The sequence below is a fragment of the Leptinotarsa decemlineata genome, unplaced genomic scaffold (genome assembly GCF_025532065.1).
Source record: "Leptinotarsa decemlineata unplaced genomic scaffold, Ldec_3_MD MMD2_tig00026307_RagTag_RagTag, whole genome shotgun sequence".
NCBI classification, from domain to species: domain Eukaryota; kingdom Metazoa; phylum Arthropoda; class Insecta; order Coleoptera; family Chrysomelidae; genus Leptinotarsa; species Leptinotarsa decemlineata.
The window spans coordinates 1106505-1132187 of record NW_027412681.1 but is presented as its reverse complement, the minus strand read 5'-3'; the positions used below and the strand labels follow the sequence as shown (position 1 = coordinate 1132187).

Genomic DNA, 25683 nt, shown 5'->3' with positions numbered 1-25683 from the left:
TTACGCCTGGTTTCAATATAATTTTTCCCGCTTTCATAGTCTTGATAGACATATAATTTTCTAAGTATGTTTTAATCTAAAATTCAAAGTAGTGCTCAGAGTAAACTATAATTTTTTTTTATTAATCATTATCATTCATACTTACATTAAAATGATCTTCGCAACAAAAATGCGTCCCCTTGGCAGATACCAAGTCGGTCCTTCGCATAGCCGGCTGTCATAACTTTCATAACAGTGAAATAAAAATTTTGTCTGGTGCAGTTGTCTTTTTTTATCATTATTCATATTCACGCAGTTGACACACTGCAGTAAACAACACACAACTTGCTTTCTACGGCTTTAGCAGACGTATTTCGCTCATCCTCCAGCATTCCCTTGTCGCCGAGTCGACTGATGTGACGTCAAGCTTGACCACGCACCGTTTCGGTGAACGCCACATACAACCAATTAATTTGAGGGGGGAGATGAAGAGTGAAAATTCAGATTTTTTGCAGGTGTGCTATTTGAAAGATAAACTTTATGAAAAATTATGAAAAAAAAATTGTTAAATGAGCCCATTATCTAGTAAATGTCATTCAGGTAGGTCGATTAAACCTGTACCTGTTACAACAAAATTTTTACCTGAATCATCAATACCTTATCTGTGATACTAAAACAATAATTTCTCAAACTATAACTTATGGTTTGATCTCCACAAACTTTATTTTAAAAAAATATCACATGTTTGGTACTAAAAGTACTAGTATATTATTCGCTATGAAACAGCTACTGTGATAGCGAAACATGTGATATTTTTTCAAAAATGAAGTTTGTTGAGAACAAATCGTGAGGTGTAGTTTATGAAATTACTATGGATCTTCATTAAGTAACGCCGAAAGACAACATGAAGTAAAGGAAAAGAGACGAATTTGTTGAAAGCGTTGGAAATGCGTTTATCAAAAGTATTTATTACTTTATTTTCAACACTAAGAAGATCTTAGACTTCACTGTTATCACATAAGGGTGAATTAAAAATGAATTTATTGCTTTCGTTTTACCTGTGCTTGTCAGTTGGGCTGACAGCTTTGAAAGCCAACATAGAATAAAACATTTAGTGAAATTTGATTTCATTACTCAATATAGTTCCTTTCAAGGGCGATACAACGTTTATAGCGGTCACATCATTTTTCGATACCATTTTTATAGTACAATTTATCTTGAGCCTCAAAATATGTCTCAGTTTCTTTCTAGCGAGCATTCCAAATATTCATACACGATATGTTCCTTTGATATCTTTAAAGTCAGCTATCTCGATCAACTGGGTTTTGCGGTCATCCAAAATCTCTTTGTGGACTTTTTTAATGTTTTCGTCGGTAACAACCTCTTTGGGGCGTCCACAGCATTCCTCGTACTCGCATCACCTCGTTTGAACTCAGCAAACCACTTTGTTACCGGCTTTTTCCTGGCTCAGAAGGAGTCTTTATATAATGTGTAAGGGTTTTATCAGTTGTTACTCTGAAGGGTGAAACCGTATCAAAATTTTATACTGCTGTACCGAAAGCCAGTATTTGAGGTAGGGTAGAGTACTGGTTAGCTCAGTGGAGACGGTTGGTTCCTAAGTAGTTCAATTAATACAACCTTTCTCTTTGGAGAGAGAGAGAGAGAACGTCTATATTACGTGACTTTATAAAACTCACTTTCTAGAAAACTCACTTTCTAGTATACTAAATAACTAGCCCTGTACGTACTAGGGGTTGAAACAAGTCTAATTTATTTATATAGTTAAACAAGTTAGCTTCAAAACAACTACAAATAACTTGGCTGGTGACGAAATTGGGTGTCAGAAGAAAAATGCAATAATCAAAGAAATAATGGTGGTTCTCATCCGATTCGTTAGCTTTCCTCCCTTTTTGGCTGCAACCTGGGAAGTTGAAACTGCACTCGCTCAACTTCCAGGGAGTAGCGGAACTGTTAGGCTTTCGAATTTCAGAAATTCCTTTATTACGTTATCCAACGGCATAAACCGAAATACTTTATCAACTATTGTATCCATACCTTTGATGAAGGGTGGCCTTAGAATATGATTTCAGCTTTGTATCCCCTATAAAAGAGGTAATAACAACTAAGCTCACAACACTAGTTATTAAAAATGGCGATTCAATCCCCAATCGTGGGTAATAGTAATGAAAAATAATCCAGAAATCGTATTTTCACACTCACTAAATAAACACAGTGTGCTCCTGCCTGAACTCTTTTACTATTGATTCGAATTTTAAAATGTTGGAAAGGGTCTAGGCCCCCGTTCACGAATCAAAATAATTAATAGGGTCTAGGCCCCCGTTCACGAATCAAAATAATTAATATCATTGTTGAACTTCTCTGTCCCACTCAAGAGAGTATTACATCTAATTTGGCAGCTAATTGTCGGTGATTGATGCGGAGCGATATTTATTGACGAGACATCGAGAAACGTATCTAGTTACGAACTTTGCAGAACAATGACCTTGATATAATTTATCCAATATGCGAAACAGTCAGACAACCTCTCTTAAGAGAAATTATACTGTAACAACTTCTCAACGGTTGATTTTCCTGGTGCAAAATCCGAATAATGTGCCTCACAAGCCTTAGCTTCAACAGTATTTTTTTTTTCACCAAAAAGCAATGCTTAACACACGACATTTCTTTTTATACATTTTCTTCAAAGTAACAAAAGTTGCTTCACTCAAAATTTTATATCCCACAAACTAGTAGTCAGGCAGCTGTGAAATTTGTACAAGTGTCTTTTGAAGGTTGGAGTTAACTGGAAATAATATGGAATCAATACTAGCAGCGCGATCTGCCTAATATATTCGAACCGTCAGTTGCAACTGACAATAATAATGATAGAAATACTTTTCAAATAGCGAATGATATACGAACTGACGTCCTTCTCCCCAAATGTAATAGCCATGAGACTGCTACTGCAACTTTCCCTTTACAATATCAAAAACACTAATAATTATTCAGCTTACCATCACTTTATTCAGGCAGAAATGGCAGTGAAGTCGGAGGGCTTCGTCGACATAGACATGTCCACATTAGAATCGGTGCTGGGAAGAGAGACCCTCAATTGCAAAGAAATGAACCTGCTGGAAGCAGCTCTGAACTGGGCGACGGCGGAATGTAATCGTAGAGAAATGGAACCGACCCCGCAGAACAAAAGAGACGTCCTAGGCAACGCCCTCTATCTAATTCGTATACCCACGATGACGCTGGAAGAGTTCGCGAATGGAGCCGCTCAGATCGGTATTCTGACGCAACAAGAGACGATTGATATATTTTTTCACTTCACCGCTACTAACAAGCCGTGTTTGCAGTATCCTATCAAACCGAGGGCCGGACTGAAGTCGCAGGTGAGTAGTCACGTTTTCGAAAGGTGCTTTCAATGGAATGTACCGAAAGTTTTAATCGTAATTCAAAAAAGAAAACAATTTTAGGTGTTTCATAAAAAAAAGTCTATTGACTATTAAGGCGAGTTTTCTTTTTTTTACCCGCCGTATGCATACAAATTTGAACAGTCTTTTGAAATTTGTTATATCAAATCATACTGAAACAAATTAATGGATTGACTGTCTTAAACAAACTTATTTCCAACAATATTTCAATAATCACAAACTAATTTATTTATTACAACACTTAGAAACCAACGCCTAATTTATTTCCACTATTTGAATTTCTTGTTTAGCCGCTAGATTCACTTTCTGAACTGCCCTCTTGGGTATGTATGATTACGTTTATTCATTATTAAGGGGTTAGTATTTTACAAAGTATTTGGATGTTTGTTGGGACCCTGCTATAGGTTAATACCTCTTCAGGGGCCCTCTTGGGTCGGGAAGCCGGACTTATTATATCGGTAACGATCGTTTCTAAAAATCTGGAGTCGGTTCGTTTCTAGAGTTTTACCGACTGTTGCCGACTGCATACTTTCGGGGTGACGTCATGTGTTTATTCGCTGGCCGGCATATCAGTAAGGGGCGGATTCAGATTTGTTAACAATACATTGAATGTTCAAAATAAATGAGTATTTCATTTTTGATTTTTTAACCGACTCAATTATGTACGCCTATGGAACAGCTAGTAAGCAGTAAACAATAAAGAAGTTTTTATCCTAAAAAAGAAACCTATAGTTTTACAATCAATATGCACAATGACAAATATATAAAAACATACACTAATTCACTATTGTTTCATATTAAAATAGTCGTTGAGGTCGTAAAAAAATTAATTAGTAAATATTTTTTCATGGCGCTTCGGAATCATTTCTAATATTTACAGGCAACTTATTGTAAGTCTTTATACCTCACGCAGTTACTATCGACATGGTTACGAATACACCAAATTTGATATGTTTTATCTTTCATTTTATATATTGGAGTTATCTTTGCCGACTTCATATGAGTGGGAAATATCCCTGCTTCTAGAGAGCGGTTCATTATATGTGCAAGTGGTCTAACCAGGTCCCTGCCAAATTATCTCACAATAGCTGTGGTCCTACTGTGGTCCAAAAACTGCTTGGTTTCAACCTTCGAAGGGCGAATAAACGCCTTGGAGTAAATCAATCCTGGAAGATTTTGCCAGAAGTCCATAAATCTTCTTGCCATCCAATGACAGGTTCTGTTCCGATGAAGCTACGTGCAGCACCCCCCTTTGCAAGGGAGTCAGCAGCCTAATTGTTTTCCAGACCAGTGTGATCAGGAATCCAGACAAGAGACAACTTGTTGGGTCTTTTTATTGAAGAGAGTCGTTTTTGGCAAATTGCTACCAAGTTTGACTTTGCTCGTTAGGAGCCAAGAGCTTCTAATGCCACTTCACAGAAATACAGTCGCATAGAACCCTAGGCAGGTTGATATCTGTCTTGAATCTACGACTGAAAACACCTGCACCAGAACCTGAAGGTGTTTTTGATCTCTGTTTTCTCTGCTCTAAATATTTCCTTCTCCCGGCGAATCCAGTCCTCTCTACTCGGGAACACTTCCGTATTTGACAGTTGATAAAGTCAGAGGACATTCCCAGAAGCTGTTGACTTCCGGCGTCAATCAGCAGCCTATCATACTCTGCATTAGATTGATTGGTGCAATTGGCGATGTGCACAATGCCTAACCTCACTCTCTTTTATTCCAGGTCTGTCACCGATTCCAGTCATGCGCCTACAGATCCAACCAGTGGCGCTACCGCGGACGCTGCGACAGCATCCAGTTCTCCGTCGACCGCCGCATATTCGTAGTAGGCTTCGGCCTGTACGGCTCTTCGAACGGAGCGGCAGACTACGCGGTCAAAATCGAACTGAAGCGGCTCGGCCGAGTGTTGGCCGAGAACAACACCAAGTTCTTTTCGGACGGTTCGAGTAACACGTTCCACGTCTACTTCGACAATCCGATCCAGATCGAACCGGAGAGCTTCTACACGGCCTCCGTCATCCTCGACGGCAGCGAGCTGAGCTACTTCGGCCAGGAGGGCATGAGCGAGGCGACGGTGGGGCAGGTGACGTTTCAGTTCCAGTGCAGCTCCGAGAGTACCAACGGAACGGGAGTGCAAGGCGGTCAGATTCCGGAACTTATTTTTTATGGACCGGCGCACGAGGAGTATTAAAGGGAGAGGGGTTGTTGGATTAGCACGGTATATCTACCGAGTGTTTTTGTATGGTGATTTCGAAGTGGTTTGAATGTGGGAGTGTCGGAACCGGTTGACGCGGACGTTATTAGTGAGGTTAGGTTTCAAGGGATCTCAATCACAACAGTGGCGGAGTTCTGTGTTATCTGGGGGTCGAACGTGAATTAAGAACTTCATTTGCATGGAATAGGAACCTTATTCAATTGATTACTATGAGAAACTGATGAATTTTGTGTAGCATTTTTCAGTTCTGAGGTTTCCGAGGACACAGTTTCTAAACTAACGTAATCTATATTATTTCTGAGGTGAAAAAAATAATAGGGAGCAGAAGCGATATTTATTGGTATTATCTTAGGGATTCGACTGTGCAGAATTCGTGGAACTGAATATTATTTATGCATTTGGCAACACATCTAAATGAGTCGCTTGTTTGCCTAATTGTCGACTGGTATTAAGTGATTCATTACTTGAAACAGTAATTTTATTTAAATTTAACGGGGTATATTTTCTGAAGAGGTTAGTTTTGGAAAAGGTGTTGGTATTCTATTCCTCCACAATTATTTCTATCACTTTGTGACACAAAATGTTGATAACAACACAAAGGGCTGTAGAAAGTATATACCGCAACAGAAACAAGGCAAAGGCTCCACTCTTTTGAAATACACAGTGGCATTGATTGAAACATACTTTTCAGTACATACTTGTTTTTTAAATTGATTTACATAATTATTCGCAGGTCTTTCATTTATTATACTTATGATCTAATCGATTTATATGAGTGCCAACTGTAGAGTTAGTTGTTGAATATAAAAACTGCGGAATCAAAATTCTGACACACAAACTCCCACGAGTCATAAACTGGACACTGCTACACTGAAGATTTGTCTCTCACGAGTTTTGAAACTTCACTTCATATTAGGCCAAAGACCCACAACTTGATGAGAGTCGAGAAGAGAAGGAATAAAAAAATATGTATCAGGTTCCCGCAAAATATTTTTAACTGAATTTTAAAGCGTACAAAGACTACAGAAATCAGCTCCTGAATCATTGCCAACTGATTAGACAAAATATGGCCGAATAAATATATATTTGTTGGAAGATATAACGATCTAAATATACAACTTATTATAAAAAGTATTACAATATAGCAACTTCGAACATTGGGCTTTTATTTTTTTGAAGAAAAAGTCGAGATGATTTTAAGTCAACAATCTCATGGTTACGTTTTGTTTGTAAATAAATCAGTTTTTAGGTTAAGACCCTGTAACATGATGTATTCGATAGATGAGTTTTTAAAAATGGTATGCTGCTGTTGAAAATGTATTAAAGATAAGAACTATTTAGAATGTGTAGTAATTATTTCTCCAAGAATTTGAAAATTTCAAGTGAAATAAAATATTGAAGCCGAGGCAAACCAACATTAATTTTTATTGAATTCAGGACCCATTATTCTAATATTTCTAGAAAATAAACAATTTGTGTTTCTATTATTCCATCAAGTCGATTTACATTTAGTAATATCTACCCTAGGTTGCCATCTATTGGCAGGAAAGAGAACGAATCCCTATCACATAAAGATGAAAGATCCTTTCAGAAGTTTTCCAATTTCAACTCATTCATTGGATGAAAATACGAGATTGACATTGTTAGGAAATGTAATAGACTTTGGTTCCGGTGTTTGAATCGAAGGCCACTGTCTGTCGCAAATTTCTGATATGAACCGCTCTTGGTGGAATCAAATGTGCCAAGTCACTTGAACACCTCCCTTGAAAATATCTATAAAAAAGAGACAAATCTCCAACTTTTCTTCGATGTTCCAGACTCAAGGTTGCAAGTATGTTCGTGTCTCCAATCAGGCGAATAGCTCTTTTCTGGATATAATCCAGCAGCTGCAGGTTATGCTTAGGGGCGGAGCTCCGTACATGATAGCTGACCTGAGCTTTATAAAGCATCAAAAGTTGCTGGGATTTGTACAGTTTTCTTGCTCGGAATAGTGGTCCAGGCTTTTGAAAAGCTAAAACTGTCTTATGCAAAATAGAACAGAAACCCAACTTCAACCAAAGCTTAGCTTTTTTAGTGTAAATATCCGAATCAAAACATCTCGTAACGCCATCTACTCATTAGAACTAAAAGCTAAAGCGTAGGAAACAACTGCCACAACCTAGGCATAGCCTTAGGAAAATTTATCATTCTGACATAACCCGTCTGTCAAATGCCAAGCCTGGTTATGTCTTTCACATCCATTGTATCTAAGACTTTCGGAAATTAACGAAACAGTGAACAGAAATGTTCCACTAGAAGAATTTTAACAGTATAAATTAGAACATCACTTCAATCGCCGCCATTTTCAAAAAAAATTCTAGCCTTCAACAGCTTAAATCGCACATTGAATAAGAAACTGAGCACGTGGAAATATTCAATGACTTTAAAAACTCTCTTGGCGTTTTCTTAGTTTGGTCTTTTAAACATAAGGTTATTCAAATATGAAGAAAACTAGCGATGTTAGCGTGTCATTTTATATCATTTTTCAAACGCAAAAAGCATTAACCGATTCTAAACTACAAATTGAACTTGTCTACACAGTCGCAACATGTATAAACTTGAAATATTTCAAGTTGCAGAGTTCTCACGGCTTTCAACCTTCAAAAAAGCACTCTCTAAGGTCTGAGCATGATAATTCTTTGCACGCGCTTATTTCATTCCAAGTGTGGATGGGCCCGCCCCAGGTCTACTTAAGTGTGGCCACATTTGGACTTAACAACAACGTTCGTTACCAACTGGCCGGATAGCCTTAGTTGCTGAGGCCACTGAATCGAAAAGAAGAAGAATAAGAAATTAAAAAAACACTTACCCACCGATGGAATGTTGATACTCAGCGCCTGCGACAATCGGAGATATGTCCTTCCCAATTCGTAGCAGCATATTTGCAGAACGTCGCTAATATCTATCAATAAATCTGTGAAAATTGTTAAGGAAAGCAAAGATAGGGGAGTTGTAGATAATCCTGGCTACACTGTTCGTGACATCGTCAATGGAATCGAATAATACTAGTTATTATATTCATGAGAACTCATCATACGATCTTCAGAACCACCTATGCATTTTTCTGTGGTTTCAGGACTGTTGAGTACATGTAAAAACGATAAGAAGAGACTCTTTGAAAATCACTTTTATTGCAAAATGGGTAATATAAGTATAAAAACTTTACTTGGTGGCAAAAAAGGAAAAACGTCACAAACCGTTTGGCGCATAACCTTGAAACAAACCTCAAGCGACATTCTTCAAAAACTCGAACACCATGTTGGTGATGCCCCAGCTGAGCAACGATCTAACGCCGTTCATCGCTACCCCCGGATAAAAGTTCTTGAGGCCGCCCCCGTTTTGCTTGTACACCGCCGCCGCCGTCTTGAACACGCTGTAGTGGGGCCCACCGATCTTTTCGTGCGCGAAGATTTTCATTACTTTCATGGGGTAGAAGAGGGTGGACATGATGAGGCCGAGCAGGCCGCCCGAGCAGAAGTTTTTCACGCTGTCCTTCACCCTCTTGTCTTTCATGATCTGAAGCTTCTGGAGTTCCGATTTGGTTATGAAGAAACAGGAATTCGAACATATGTTACGCATCCAGATTATCGTGAAGCCTCTGTAGTACTCCTTCAGACCTGCAAGAGGAATGGATAGGATGGTGGGGTGTGTCATAAAGGATGTTTTCGAATTATACTGCCGGGCGAGATTTTTTGTCGAGGTTTCAAAATATTTCTCATGATTACGGACGAAACAAACTTATACTGACTCTGGTGACTTGAAAGCGTTGTGGAAAAACTATTTGACAGGCATTTTAGTACGTATCATTCGCTAACAGGATATCTGCTTTCTTGCACTTAGCAGGTACAGGTAGATAGACTGTGAGCATAAAGAAAAACTGGTGTACACGAACATTATGATAGAAACTCGGACAACAGTCTATCCTCAGAAGGTCATGCTCTCACTTTAATGGCAAGTAACTACGTATTCTGGACCAAACTGGATCTGTGGAGTAGGGAAGGAGCCAACAGCGCTTATGCCACATTGTTCATCCTCCCGAGAAGTTGTCCTCATAGGTCATCATGCATCCTGTCCTTACCAGAAAGGTAGACAGGTCACTGGGAGACATCTCCTTTATATAAAGAGTTGACAGCTCTAGTTGCCTTAGATTTTTCGAAGGCATTTGATACTATAAATCATTCTCTATTATGTTTCAAATTGAAATATTATGGATTCTCGGATGAGTTAGTCTTGCTACTATTTTCATATCTAACGAATCGCTGTCAAACGGTATATTATAATAATGAAATGTCGTCAACTCGAAATGTTACTTCTGGTGTGCCTCAAGGGTCAATCTTAGGACCTTTACTCTTTATAATCTACACCAGTGACATCTTGAATTCTATGAAGCACTCAAAAGTTCAGGCCTATGCAGATGATACGCAATTGTATACCAACTTAAACATCTACAACTATGGAACTATTCAAAACCTCATCAATTCTGACCTACAAACCATTTCTAATTTAGCTGCGCCACTTAATCTAAAATTGAATAGGAATGAATGCCATTTGATGCTTTTCGGTTATAAAAAGAATAGGGCTATAGTCGCACAACATCTCACAATTAGAATTGAGAACACTACACTTCCCGTTGTGAATTCCATTAAAAACCTAGGTATTATTTTTTATTCTGACCTAAAATTTGATTTGCATTTGAATGATTTGCTTAGAAAATCGTTTGGGACTTTCAAACTGATTTATTCAAATAGATATTTTTTCAGTCGACCAATCAGGAAACTTCTCACTGAGTCGTTGGTCTTATCACGGTTCAACTATGGTGACATTGTGTACAGCAATCTTTTAAGTAAATTTGATTTAAAACGGAAACAGAAAGTACTGAACTTCTGTTGTAGACTTGTCTATTATTTAAGAAAATTCGATCATGTCTCGAGTAAAATCAAAGAATTAAACTGGCTGACAATGATCAATCGTACTAATTATAATCTTTGCAATTTTGTGTACAAAGTATTGAGTTACAAAATTCCCACATCACTTTACAATAAAGTGATTCCTAGGTCTATGCTACATTCCTTGGATGTAAGATCAAAAAATAAACTGCATGTCCCTCGTCATAAGACGTCACTGTTTCAGAGGTCGTTCACTTATCTCTCCATCAAATTCTACAACTCACTGTTATACAATTGTATGCAACTTTCGAAAGGAGATGTTAAGAGTCATTCTGAAAAAACATTTTCTGAAAACCACTTTTATTATTATGTGATGCGTTTTTTTCATCGTGTCTTTCTCTCTACTTATCATTTTAGTTGATTATAATTGCACATTTTAGGTTAAGTGTAAGAGTAGCCTTTGGCTAAACTGCGCCTATTTTGTACCTTCACCAATGAAGACGATTTATTATTATTATTATATCGGCAGGTGTAGGCCAAGACTCGCCGAATACACACTCTTTTATTGACCACAAGTCCGGACAGTTGCATAAGTGATCAAACTGGATATCAAGTATTATAGTATAACAATTTTCAATTGAAGGTAACTCATATACAAATTGAACTGAGAGCTAACGGCAACAATGTTAAATCTGTTAAAAAAAAATCTGTTTTTCCGTTAACCAGCTGTCGCACCCCTACGAACGACAACCCTCAGAAGTCGAAACTTGTGCGAGCTAAGGATTAACGAGGTGTTACCTTTTAACGTGTTATTCCTAACACGGAATGTTGGGTTCTAACACATGTTAGAACTAAATTCTTACCGGGGTTATTTTTATTGTCTATGCATTGCCATTGTAAATCATTGAAAAGAAAGATGATCCCATAAAATTTGTAACAAGATAGCTTCTGCATATCGATAGGATGTACGAGCGAATAGGTGAACCAATTCGTTAAATACTTTGAAACATCGGTAAACTGATCAAAACTTCGCAGGTATATTATATTTGAGTCCTTAAAATGCCATAACTATTCATTGGGTTTCTTCATTATCAAGCGTCCTTATCTGCATAGGCGTAGTGTGTTCTGTTTCTTGTGAAGGTGACTTTGTTTTGTATTTATTAAATATATTTTATTATATTTATTAAATAGACTGTTATATTTATTAACTTTAAAATATAAGATAGAGTTGGCCGATACTTGTTTTTCAAAATACATTATCATATATTTTCATCACATTCACACTTTATTGTGAGATAATTAGTTGATCTAGTCATTAAACTCAGGTAATGTTCGTTAATCTTAGGTATAACTGTCATTAATTAGTTTTTAAATAGATAGTAATGAAATGTCTGATATAAATTGCTTGGTTCTGATAGTGGGGGATTTCAATATAAATTTCTCAGCAAACACCACCTACAGCAAACGATTGAGGGAAATTACCTCTGATATGGGCTTCATGCAAGTTATTGATGATATTACTCATCCTACTGACAATGGTGGAAGTATTATAGATCTGGTGATTACTAACAGGAATATTTCAGCTCATATACACAAAACTCCAAAAATAAGTGATCATTATTTAATTACACTCAATTTAAACAATGATAAAGACCAAACACCATACGAATATTGTATATACACTAGAGGCAAAATTAATTATGATGATATAAATAATGAGCTGGTGAAGGTAAATTGGGTATACCATCATGATAATGTAGATGAGAAATGCCAGTATATGACAGGTATTATGAAAGAATGTTTGGATAAAGCAGCTCCAAAACAGGAAAAAATAATTAAACCGGAATATAAAGAATGGTGGAATGATATAGTTAGAAAATCAGTAGTATACAGGGATAACAAACTATATAAGAAATCAAAACAGATTGAAGACAAAGAAAACTACAAACAGGCAAGAAATAATGTGGTGAAAGTTATTAGAGAACAAAAATCAATATTTTACAAGGACAAAATAGATAATTGTAGTGGTGACCCCAAAAAAATGTGGAAAACACTGAAACCTTTGCTGTCATCAAAAGAAAGAACAAAATTCACCAAGTTAGAGATTGACAATGAGGAAGAAGTAGATATTAATATGATTCCTGATAAACTCAATACATATTTTGTAGAAAGTATCAATAAATTAGTAGAAGAAATACATATTGAGACACAAGATGAAATAAGGATACAAAACACTGCAAAAGAACATTTGAGTGATTTCAAATTGATTAGTTTTGAGGAGCTACATGATATATTGTTGACAATGAAAAATAAAGGTAGCGATGATGATCTAACAACGGAATTCCTGAAAAAAGTATATCATAATATAAAAGGCTCATTATTAAACCTTGTCAACTATTCCCTACGCACCGGTACATTTCCATCTATGCTGAAAGTATCAACAATAATTCCAGTTCCAAAAGTAAAGAATACAAGTAAAGCCAGTGATATGCGACCAATAAATACTTTGTTGGCAAATGTTAAATTTTTTAAATAGTAATAATATTCTAACTGAAAATCAATCAGGTTGTAGAACTGGGCATAATTGCAAAACAGCGGTCCAAAGTGTTTTATTTGACTGGAAAATGTGGACAGATCAAAATATGAATGTAGGAGCAGTTTACTTAGATTTGAAAAGAACCTTTGAGACAGTAAATAGGAAAAGACTCCTGTTTAAATTGAGAAATTATGGAATATCCGGTACAGTCTATAAATGGTTTGAAGATTACCTAAATAGTAGTAACAAAACTCAATAATGTAACGTCCTGTGAAATGGTCAATAACAACGGAGTACCTCAGGGCAGTACACTAGGACCACTCTTATTCCTAATATATATAAATGATATTGTTAATGAGGTAGACAAGTGTAAAGTTCATCTCTTTGCTGATGACACACTTGTATATTACTGTGCACATGATGTGGAACATTTGATAGATACAATGAATAGTGAACTACAAAAAATAAGTCGGTGGTGTAGTTATAATGTATTGAAATTAAATGGTAATAAATCAAAATTCATGTTATTTACTAATAAAACGGGATGTCATAAACTTGAAAGCAGACATTTAAATATCCATATTGATAATATAGAAATAGAAACCGTTAGTGCGACGAAATATCTTGGAGTCTTAATTGATAGAGACTTAACATTCAAAGAACACGTACAAGAGGTAATAAAAACTATCTCAAGAAATGTTAGCTTTCTAGGAAGGATTTCGCCAACACTTAGAAAATCTACAAAAATTATAATATATAACACACTTATATTACCACATTTTACATTTTGTGCATCGATAATATATACTGCCAATAAAAATGAAATGGATAGATTACAAAAACAACAAAACCAAGCCATGAGGATCATATTAAGAAAACCAAGCCATGAGGATCATATTAAGAAAACCAAGAGAGACACCAATCAAAGCAATGCTGAAGGAATTGCAATGGATGGCTGAGACAGATCTCGTATATTACTATACAATGATAATGATATATAAAATGAATAATCACCTATCACCGACATACCTGAGTAGGCATATTGAATACAGTGAGAATCATCATCACTATAATACAAAAACGCGTAATAACATATATGTAGGAGTTAAAAATAAAAAGAATACTGAGAAATCCATTTACCATGCAGGAATGTTAGCTTTTAATAGTTTGAACAAAAATATTAAAGAATGTAGCACTCTTGCATTATTCAAAAGAAAGTTGAAGAGTCATCTATTGGGTGAATGAACTAGCCTTTATATAATATAAATTTTAACTGTATGAACTTTTTTTTTTGTATTCTATATTTGTATTTTGTTTGTGTTTTATATTGACTAACAACTGTGATATTTTAAGAAGATGTTGTATATTTATTGTAGTACTCATACTTAGAAATTTTATTCCTAAGTTTAGTTGACTAACACATTGTGGTGTCGTATTTGATTATATATGTATTGTATTAGCAGTTTCATTGCTAAATAAAGGATTTATAAACCCGAATGAAGTTGTCCCGGAGCGCCAATTAATTTTTATTGTTGTTTTCATTTTTATCGTTGTTTTACGAAAACAATTCACCAAAAAGTTAATTCTAGCTTACCGTATTGCGCTCTCAACTGCTTGAAAGCGTGGAACATATTCCTGAACCTCTTGTTGTATTTGGCGTGCACGAGCAGAACCTGCACCCTTTCGAACGGCATGAACCCCGCCTCCAGGGTACCAGATGCTGCGCTCGCGCTTATCTTTTCCAAGTACTCATTCATGTTGTACCGCTTCAGCGCTATCATCGCCGAATTGTTCACGCCGAACATGGTGGTGATGGAAACAGTCTTCTGAAGGAGAGGCGGCAGACAGCCGCGGTACAGGTAGAACGGGCCCTCTTTGCGGATGGATTCGAAAGCGTTTTTGAGACGACCGTCTCCGAGGACCTGCCGGTAGATGAGTTTGTTGATGGGGAAGGTGATGGAGGTGGTGACGAAGGCGGCCCCAAGACCGCATCCGAAGTCCCTCAAATAAGCATCGGTGGGCATGGGACGAGGCGGTTTGACATTTTCATTCAGAATTTATTGACTGTCACGAGTGACAGTTCGGGGAACGTCGAATGTTGCGTGAGGCCGATCTAATAGTCCGGTCAAAATAAACCGGGAAAATAGTCGCTACTAGTCGTTGCCCGCGTAGAGTTTGGTTTGGCACATTAAGTTTCGTGACAGATCATTTCAAACGAATAGTTACAATATTTTTTTATTAACCCAAAACTTCGGGTTTCCAACTTCAAAACTAACGACATTCAATACCATCTCTAAACCCCTATTTTCCCTTCGGGGGTGGAAAATCCTGATTCCCTTCCTTGACGCTTATTTACGCTATACAAAGAACCTACCTGCATATTGATGCAGGTAGGTTCTTTGTATGGAACCTACCTGCATATTGATGCAGGTAGGGTCTTTGAATGAGTGTCAGTCAATCAATAGATACCCACTTATACAGAGGTGCGCAAAAGTCCGGAATAAAATTAATATCTTTTCAACCAGTATTTTAGGAAAAAACGCTGAAACACGTCGGTAAATTTCACGTTGTACGCATTTTTTGACAATAAAATGAAATTTTTTTTTAACCCCTAGATATTCCAGGTAAAACACAACATTAATTGGTCCTTCGAGCCGGATGGTTTCATTCATGTTTTTCGACAATTTGTCACTATACATCTCTTGCGGAAAACCTCGTCTACTACCAAATTGTCGAAAAACATGAATGAAACCATCCGTGCTCAGGTCGTGTGCAATCTCTAAGTGAATTGCTCGTGTAAATGTTCACCCTGGGAAGGATGGCAAAATCAGAGTGGTTGATGTTGTTACAGCTTCTCGAACAACATTCAAACGAGCTGTATCTACACTTTGCATACTTGATGTATTTAAAGAGAAGTCTCCCGAGAATAATCAGATTTGAAGTAATTTCTTTTATTCGAATCAATTACTGCGGGAGAGAATGTTCAGTATTTATATTCATTATTATTTGTTTACTCTCTCATTTACCATGTATTTAATTATATTTAGTTTGATGTTCAGTTGTTGTAACTAAAACAGAGAGAATAAAAAAAATTTTTTTTGACTGACATTGAATTTCAATATTTCGTTCTTCGAGACCGGATTTAACTTAGATATTCCAGGTAAAACACAACACATGATACAGTGAAGGACTTGCCCAGAAGTGGCCGGCCACATGTTTTAGACGAAGATCAAAAATTGGACATTGCCGTATCTCTGCAGGAAGAAGAAGAAGAACTTTATTTCCAGATAGGCAAGTCTAATATAAACATCATTAATGTACTTTATCTAAATATAATACATAAAAATCAAAATAAATTAGTCTATTATAACCAAATAACAGAAAATCCCAAAAAAAAAGAAAAAAAAATATATCGCACATATTCTATATAGGATACACGTTTATATATTTACTTATATATTCATTCAAACCAAGTCTTCGTTATTATTATATTTTAAATATAAATTAGCTTTAATTCAGTTTTTCGTTATGAATGTTACCAAGTCCCTCTTGAATAGACGGAGAGAAGAAGAGTTTTTTATGTTATTTGGTAGTTTATTGAAACTGTCCAGACCTTTGAAAAATAATGAGTTCATACTGCTACGTGAATTTGTCCTTGAGATGTGAAAATTGGTGTTCGATCTAGTATCATGATGATGTACTTCACTATTTGTGATTAAAAGGTTTACTAAGTATGTTGGTTGCAATTTATTTATTATTTTGAATATAAATATCATAGTTTGATAATACAATCGTTGAGAGACATTAAACCACCTTAAACTACAGAGCATTATTATGTATAGGTGTCATTCTATTGCAGAATATTATTCGCATTCCACGATTTTGTAATTTTTGTAATTGATTTAATTTGTTCTGATTCAAGAGATATAAGAGAGTCCCGCAAAAATCGTAATGAGGTTTTATTATGCAATTATAGCATGTTATTTTGGCATACATTGATAATACAGATGCCACTCTAGAAAAAAAAATACAGCTTCTTTGATATTTTGCTTATTATATAGTCAGCATGATCATTCGATAAAATTGTATTATCTACAATGAACCCTAGATACTTAATTTTACTCACTATTTCTACATCAGTTTCGTTAATTTTAATTTTGACTGTGTTTTTCCAAATTTTATTTTGTTTATACTTTGTTGTAATGATCATCACATTTGTCAACGGTTTCATTAGTCCAAAACCGTCCTGCGTCTAGACGTACGATTGGGAGGTTTTTGAAAACAGAAAAATACCACTTATATAAGGTATGTCTTGTCCAAGAGCTCTTGGAAGATGACTATGACAGGCGTTTGCAATTTTGTGAGGGGATAGTGAGGCGATGTGACGAGAATTATTGGTTTCCACTCAACATACTCTTTTCGGACGAAGCTACAGGCACAACTATCGATTCTGGAGTCAGGAAAACCCACACTGGATATGCGAAACTCGTACGCAGCGTCCTCAGAAAGTAAATGTAATGGCAGGCATCATCAACAACAGAATATTAGGGCCATACTTTTTTGAGGAAAACCTTACAGCTACACGCTACTTAGACTTTTTACGCTTTGAATTAGTCCCTGCTTTAGCTGTTATGTTTCCCAACGAAGCAGATCCAGATATCCCCACTGAACCCCTTTGGTTCCAACAGGACGGCGCTCCCCCACATTGTGGTATTAATGTCAGAGAATATCTCGATGACATATTTGCAGGATGCAGGATTGGACGACATGGTACAATTGAATGGCCGCCAAGATCCCCAGACTTAACGCCATTAGATTATTTTTATTGGGGATATATGAAAGACAACGTTTATCGAAATAGGCCGGCTAATATTGAAGATCTAAAAAGCAGAATTAGAGTGGAATCACATAACATACCGGCTGAGGCCATTCGGAATTCCGTAGACGGGTTTTACCATCGCCTAGGAGGCTGCCAAGTAGAGGCTGGAGGCCAATTTCAGCATCTGTTACGTTAATTCACCCGTAGATAGCACTAAGTTAGGTATTTGTAACTTTTCAAAAGAGTTTTTTCTCATTTCATTGTAACCACAAAAAAAAAAAAGGTTATGGTCAGAATCCATTTTTTACGAGCTTTTCAATGAGCCCATACACGACATAGGTTTGCATTTGAAAAACAAAGTTGGGGAATGTTGCAGCTAAGGGGTTGAAAAAAAAATTTCTTTTTATTACCAAAAAATGCGTACAACGTGAAATCAACTAACGTGTTTCGGCGTTTTTTTCCTAAAATACTGGTTAAAAAGATATTAATTTTATTCCGGACTTTTGCGCAACCCTGTATACAATATTGAATAGCATCAGCAAAAAAACTGAAGGAATTAGAATGAAATACATCGGTAATGCTCCTAATCCTACTGTACTAATACTATAAATGCGTAAAGTTTGTGAGGATGGAAGAGTGTAATGTATATATTTACATTTTTCAATTTTTCACGCCTAAAGTGCTCAACAGAATCAAATGTAAGTTGGTATCAAATTTTGGAAAATTTTATAAGAAGGTAATTTTCCAAAAATCAACTCGATGGGATTGAAAACTCAAAAATAGTGGGGAAGTCTCAGTATGGTGTATCTTCAGCAATATTCTCAAAGGGCATACACTTTTAGAAATGTTTTTGTCTGTAGAACTTCAAGTAGTTGGTTTTTGGTATAGTAATCTTCAAAATACAAATTGTCAACATTGCAGTTCTCAATTTTTTTCCACGTAATTTCAAAGAATTCGGAACCCATCCTTCACTTCCTCCGCAATGCACAATGATTAGTCGCGACCCATTGTTTGGAGGCACGTTAGGCGTACACATTCTCGAACCATCAGTCCACCCTTTCGTAAATGTGTCGTGAGTGTCATACCAAGTTTTGTCCAAATAGAAAATTTGTCGTTGTTTTTGTCTATATTTAGTTATTTGTTCTAATTATTTGTAACGCAATTCCACTATTCTTCTGCTTTCCATGACTGCTTGACGGTTATTTATTATTTTAAATCTAAATCCTAGTTCTTTATCCAATTCTGAAGAGTTTTGTCACAGCAGCTAACGTTATGGCTGGAAATATTCAATTTCTTCCTTATGATTTCAGTTGTAGCAATCTCATTGCTTTCGTAACAGTCGTATATTGTTTTTTTCAATGATTTTATTAGATGAACATCTAAAGGTTTTGGTAATTTCATATCACATCGCATCTTGCATTCACAAGAAGTTTTTTAGACGTTTAGACAGATTTCTATTGAGTTTTTCTCCGGTTTTTTTCAAAATGTGCCATTTTCCACATTTCAACGGTGAAGTAGATCAAATAAAGATTTTTCCCAACGTTTATCTTGACTTCACAATATTTTCCATTATTTGTTTAACGTTTCTTTCAATGTAACAGTGTTTCATAGCGAATTGAAGAGAAAAAAATCCTGGCTGAAATACCGAACATTTCATTGCTGGGACTTGTAGATATGACCATCGTCCTCACACTCAACGCATATACCACTGATGATCTCTGCCACAACAACAGACGAAACGTTTTGTACTTCTTTAATCGTGACTCAGGCCGTTAAAGCCTATGTTGTTATGGTGAAATTCTAAGTTTCAAGCTTTGTCTGAAAATACGTTAACAGATTTGAAATCTATGGAAGAAAAAAAAAGCATATGATATTTTTACAGCAAAACTTATAACACAATAAGTGTAGTGAGTTTTGCTATGTAGATATCAAATGAAACTGAATGAAGTGATATTGAAATATCCCTCTTCAACTTATAAAAGTGTTTATTTAAAAGTGAGTTTGGATCATTTAGGCATTTAACTGAAAAATTACTGTGCTTGTACTTCAGATGCCAAAGAAAAGACAGGCTGCAGCTTGAAAACAGCTAATTTTATGTATTACACAATTCAATTGTAATTTTTTTAATAAATGGGTAAGTGTGATAGTTTTGTGGAAGACTATAATTTGGCTTTCATTGATCATTGCTACAATCAAGTTGAAAGCATAAAAGATGTCTTCAAATTGATTCACGACAACAGTGCACAACTCTCAGAAAGACATGAAATTCTTTTAAAGGATACGTGCTGTACCTTCTGTCCTGCAAGTCAAGTAAACACAAGCACCATGAACATGCGTGTTCCTCCTGCCTCTGGTCAGGTTCTCCCCGAGGGCGAGTTTGAAAAATCTACAAGCGGTATCGATACAGTGTTGACTCAGCATCAACTGGCTGCACAGCCTCGATATCCCTTGCCGAGCTTTTCGAACGGTGATTTCTTTGGACTCCGCTTTATCACTCATATGGAGGCCTAAAATTCAGACCATCAACAATGAATGCTAACTAGAAGAAGAGTTTATTACCTCCAAACTTGGTTATGCCTCCCTTTGAGTCAGCTGCGACGAACTGTCCGATAGCACTAGAAGACCCATGAGCCCCCTCTTCGAACTGCACTTCAGCGACGATAATGTTGTCCTCGAGCACGGACCCGCAAGCCGTACACACCGCATCCCCTCTGGCGGGGTCCACTTCGATATCCGAGCCTCCGCAGTTTTTGCACTTACGCCCCGACGACATTCTGTGTGATGCTACGGAAATGAACTTAAAATAAACGCGAACTTACTGTACTCGTACCGTTTCACCTGTGTTTTGATTATGTGAAGAATTTGGTTTTGGAATTCTAAGTACCAATTTTTGGCAATCTAGGTTATGTATCCAGAACTGTGTCATAACCAAATATCAAACACAAATTCACAAAACACTTCAAACTGTCTTTAATTTCTATGGCCGTTGCTCACAGAACTAAAACTAAGTTATAGTTCTGTGCCGTTGCTTCTCATTCGAGCAGAGTTGCCAACCGTAGCGGAATTTATTCGACGATAGCGGCGCGGCGTAGCTGATTTGAACATAAAGTAGCGTAATTTGTTACAAATAATCAATATTGGAAAAAATATGTAAGAAGAAGAAGCAGTGAACAGCACTCGAAGTAGAGATAGCACTGAACAGTTAAATTTGAAGAACTTGTTCGTACTGTTCCAGTTCTCACCGAAAAACTGTAATTTTCAACTGTTCATGTTCACCTATTCTTGAATGACGTCTCATCTTGCGTCATGGTCATTTTTAAATTTCGGTTTCGAGTGGTTCCGAGTTTCCGTACGTTCCCTCCATTCGAATTGTTGTTCTAGAGTTTTATTTCAGTAACAGGCTGAATTTTAGTGTAAAATAAATGAAAGATCAATCCTTATTTGGATTTTTTTCTCAATCACAGAGAAACAAGTGCAACTAGCAACATCTGAAATTTGCAAGCAGGTTATTTCCTTCAAATCTTTCATGACAAATTTAAAGCGTCGTATGCTTGGGTGTCACACCAATAGGTGGTTCCACTTATGTTTCGCTTGCGTTTACGCAGCTATTTTTATCAAGTATCGATTTATAAGCTTCTTCTTGAACCACTCGTCTTCAGGGCGAGAGACAGTTGAAAGGGTACGGGAAGAGATTTTCAACCTGATCAAAATCAAGATGGATTTCTTCTTCTTGAAATAATTGTTTGAACGTTGGGTTGAATTTTTTTGCAAAAGTTCCTTACAAAATTACATTAAATTGAAACTGAATTTTTTTTATCTTACACCAACTTACATACACTTATGTGTTGAGTAGTTAGTGGAACATGAGACTTGTATCCAAAGTTATTTTTCCATCAATCAGTTATAATTGATATATCGTTATTCGGCAAATTTTTCTTCTTCGGCTCGTGTCTACAAACTCCCCGATAAAGTTATGCTACAGAGAAGTTCGAAAAAGCAGTATTGAATGTATTTAAAATAGTTTTTTATCTATCCAGTGCAAGCAAATGTTTTATCCTTGCCGAAAAACAATTCATAAAATCTAGGGCCTTTTCCCAGTTCAATTAAAGAAATATGTTTCTAGTATGCTATCCCAGGCCAGTAAAAAAGCTTTAAGGGGTGGTTTGATAGGCCAGTTTGTCTGAAATAATATCAAGAAATATATTTAATTTTCACTGTTTATGGTACATATTGTTTTGTGTGAAAGCAGATGTAAAGGCTAGACGATCCATTAAAAAGTAATTCGTTGACGACTCGATCGGCTACAAGCTCAATCAGCGTAAAAGGAGAAATGTTCGTAATAAAATGTGAGTTTTACTTTATTGATCGATGTCTATCTCTAATAAGCTTACTTCTCCTGATCAGCTTTTTCTGATATCTGTGAATATACGATCATTCGTAATCCAACACCACACGGCACTGTTTGGACTTGCCAAGGGCTCATCAGTGGTGTTAGGCTAAACGACGATCACACTGCTGATCCCAACTGTCCTTGAGGATGGATATTCTTCTCTGTTGATTCTCAATAATTGCCCAAATTGACAGGAACAAAATTGTCACGCCATGTTTTGAAATTCAACTTTGATAAAAAAAGATGATTGGAATTTAGTTTCAAAACTGACAGTTGACAGTTTTTTAATGACTTTTTTTCTCGATATCCACTACATCAAAAATTTAAACAATGGGATGTATTGAAAAAAGCAATCGATGACACCATTGAAAATCCACATTTCAACAAGATTTTTCCATGAACACTAATCATGAAACGATAAATAGAAATGGCAGTATGTATATTCCGACTCCATTCCAAATTCATTCGAATGAATTTACAGAGAAAATCTCGTGAAAGCCATTTACTTTCTGAAAACAATGGAGCAAGAAAAACACTCACGATGTGACATTTTCATTGAATCACCAGTTTCTGAAAGCTTTCTTATTCACTTATCACAAAATCCAGAGATAATAAACTTTTATTAGTATGTTTGCTCCTATAATTGATGCCCACTTTGTTTTTGTCGAGTACGTTGCCAAGTTCTCCTGCAATATCAATATTGATTCATTACATTTAACTCGAATAACTTGAAATACCTACTCATCAACGCGAAGCTCACCGTGTGACGGCTATAATTAGAAAAACAGAGAAACTGGAGATTTTCGAATTATGTTAAAGTAACTTTTGGTGAAGGAAAATCAGATTTCATCGACCTCTTTGAGGTATTTTTACCTTCCACAATGTGGAAAATGGAGAAATTTATATCTTGTCCGATTGCCAACCTTTGTGCGTGTAGAAAAAGCAAATTTTTCGGTAGATTCAGTTGATTTCCTTACAACAGATCTCTGCTGCAGTGGCGGAGGCGTGTCGCACCGGGTCACCTTTTTGGGGTGACACCAGCCCGGTGACTCAACTTAAAAAAACAATATACATACATTGAAAAATCGCTCTCACTGCTGTCTTCTTCGGGGATTCCTCCACAAGCACTAGCTCAGCACTATGTATAATTCTGGGTTTCCCCAAAAAGCAGACGACGCTGTCGTGTGGGGTTCCCCGTCCCATAGTCGCGATCCTTGACGTCTCAGTTGCATTGTTTATCGTTTCTCATTTGTTTCGCGAAGTGGTTGACTATGGAATTGTATTATAGTTGTTTCAAAGTCGTGTAAAAACAATGGTCGTGACGTCACTCAAATTCAGTAAAATTTTCTTCTTCCCGTATTCTTATTGTTCTTACTGAGCGTGTTATGTTCCAACTTGTCATTGAGCCGATATGATAGTTAGTTCCGAAATTAAGCATTTCTTAAGGAAAGGAAGACTTGATTTTTGAAATTTCTTTGAAGAAATATTTGATTGAGTAATATTTATTGAAGAGTTATGTTGTATATTTATTCATGTACTTTTTCTGCTTTGTAAACATTATATACATTTTGACGTTGTTCCAAAGGAGAGGGAGGTTCAGTGATAATGACTTCACAATCATTTATGAAACTTCTATTTTTTCACTGTATGAAAAAGTATGGGTGTTATTTTCTGATAAACGAATCATTTCCTTATCGAACTGAGGAATAATATTGATTTTTCAACTTGTTTTCTCGGAAAGTCGAAAGGTGTATTTGTAATCATCCCAAACTACTTCCTAAATAAACAAATCCTTCACGGCCACCAACTTTTTCTTTGTTCTGTTTCCAAACCGGTGACATTTCCAGGCCACATATTCCGTTGAAAACACTTGAAAATTCTAAAACACCCATTCTACGATCTGACGTATGGCCTTGTGGAAAGAACTACACCACAATTCAAAAAAGTCTGTTTCCGTTTTCTGTTTCAATAAAACTTCTCGACACGCAACTTTCACGGCATTTGCATAATAATTGCAGATTTATGGAATGCTAAACAAAACGATAAAGAAGGTTGGAACACAAACTCGCAGTGGGAATTCACCCTTTATTGAAAATTCGATGATGGGCAATATATTTTTCACATTTTAAGCAGGCGATTACAGAAAGGGGTAAATGGAAATGAGGTTTTAATGAAGAGGTTTTTATGGTTTTGTGTTGGGATGATTTGGATTTGTGATTCCATCAATTTAATGATTGTTTTGGCCTTTTAATTTTCAGGCGAGGGTTCGACTTTGAAACTTCAAAACAACCAATGAGAGATGCTAATTTCGAAATTATTTAAGTGAAACAATATACAAGTGGTAAAAAAAGTTTTGGGTTTCTACTTCTCCACCTTTCTTTTTTAAAAATATATTCCTTACAATTGCATCAATCATACCTCAAATATTGTTTTTCGTCAAATTTGGATAGCAATGACTTTTTTCTTGACATTTTCCCGATTAACATTATTCACCGACTTTCCTTATACAATTTTGTCTCATTACATTGACGATCGTATTTTGTTACGACTCAATTTTTTACGGAAAATAACTTTTCTTTTCAAAAATTTGATTTTTGAACTTTACTCTACTTGCCTACCACATCGCCGGGCGTGTCGTTAGGTGGTTAGGTTAGGTCCAAAGTGAGTGGGTCGATTCGACCCTCCACCGCAACCCACAAGGGTTTATTGTGGCTCACACCTATTATTCACACGTGACCAAATAAACCCAGCTTTTTAACGAAGCCAATCAGTTTGTATGATGAGTGGTCTTTCATCTCAGATGGTAAGAGTACGGCTCTGCCGAACTCTAAAACCTGATTTGGCCTCCAGCGGGGCAGGCACAAAGTATATGCTCTGCTGTTTTATCGTTAATGAGGTAGTCGGATAGTCAAGGTGCAAGATTCCCACTTTGATACCCGCGACAACCTTCCCATATGAAGGTTTTTGCACGTCAGCTACACCTGACGATGCCTTATACTATAACAATTTTCAATTGGAGGTGATTCATTAGCAATGTCGCACTTGAAGTGACCAACGGATAATCCTCCTACCAACTCTGCAGAGACGTACTAAAATAATATTTTTATTCATTTAAACACATAGGTAATTACGTAAAAATTGTTATAGTTGGTGGCGCTACCTGGTGTCAATGGTAAAACTGATTAGATTTTCTTATTATGCCTAATACAGTACTTCAAAAAACCAGAAATATTTACAAAATAATTATTATGTTCCTTTTATATAGAAAGAGAACTACAAAGCAAAGAAATAATCACCTATGTTATGCTTATGACGTTTCAGAATCCATTGACTCGTCCGAAGAGGAATCCTCAGTCACACTTCAATCTATTATTATTTG

General features: G+C 36.4%; 3 protein-coding genes across 6 annotated transcripts in view; 1 reads left to right on the top strand and 2 right to left on the bottom strand.

Moving 5' to 3' along the window:
* Positions 1 to 6977, top strand: part of lute (BTB/POZ domain containing protein 3 lute) — a 34087-nt gene extending 27110 nt beyond the window's left edge. For all 4 annotated transcript variants that reach the window (XM_074180880.1, XM_074180879.1, XM_023161480.2 and 1 more), the window contains 2 exons: positions 3009 to 3374; positions 5143 to 6977. In XM_074180880.1, coding sequence (XP_074036981.1) covers positions 3009 to 3374; positions 5143 to 5610 — 834 coding nt within the window. In that variant the 3' untranslated portion in view covers positions 5611 to 6977. The remainder of the gene's footprint in view (positions 1 to 3008; positions 3375 to 5142) is intronic.
* Brf (Brf RNA polymerase III subunit) overlaps positions 1 to 20871 on the bottom strand; it is a 76275-nt gene extending 55404 nt beyond the window's left edge. The window contains exons 1-4 of the mRNA XM_074180878.1: positions 20753 to 20871; positions 20474 to 20698; positions 20197 to 20421; positions 8483 to 8587 (exon numbers count right to left, since the gene is read on the bottom strand). Coding sequence (XP_074036979.1) covers positions 8483 to 8587; positions 20197 to 20421; positions 20474 to 20698; positions 20753 to 20840 — 643 coding nt within the window. The 5' untranslated portion in view covers positions 20841 to 20871. The remainder of the gene's footprint in view (positions 1 to 8482; positions 8588 to 20196; positions 20422 to 20473; positions 20699 to 20752) is intronic.
* On the bottom strand, positions 8783 to 15191 carry LOC111506417 (mitochondrial nicotinamide adenine dinucleotide transporter SLC25A51). Its single transcript, XM_023161482.2, has 2 exons — positions 14690 to 15191; positions 8783 to 9290 (listed from the first exon to the last, which is right to left on the bottom strand). Exons 1-2 carry the CDS (start codon positions 15117 to 15119, stop codon positions 8899 to 8901), a joined length of 822 nt encoding a protein of 273 aa, XP_023017250.1. The 5' UTR covers positions 15120 to 15191; the 3' UTR covers positions 8783 to 8898.
* Positions 20872 to 25683: the final 4812 nt, after the last annotated feature.

Bases quoted from the DNA above. Each gene is read 5' to 3' on its own strand.
- LOC111506417 (XM_023161482.2), bottom strand. From the start codon at position 15,119: ATGCCCACCGATGCTTATTTGAGGGACTTCGGATGCGGTCTTGGGGCC. The intron at 9,291-14,689 runs GTAAGCTAGAAT...TTCCTCTTGCAG, and splicing joins GCAGTTGAGAGCGCAATACG to GTCTGAAGGAGTACTACAGA.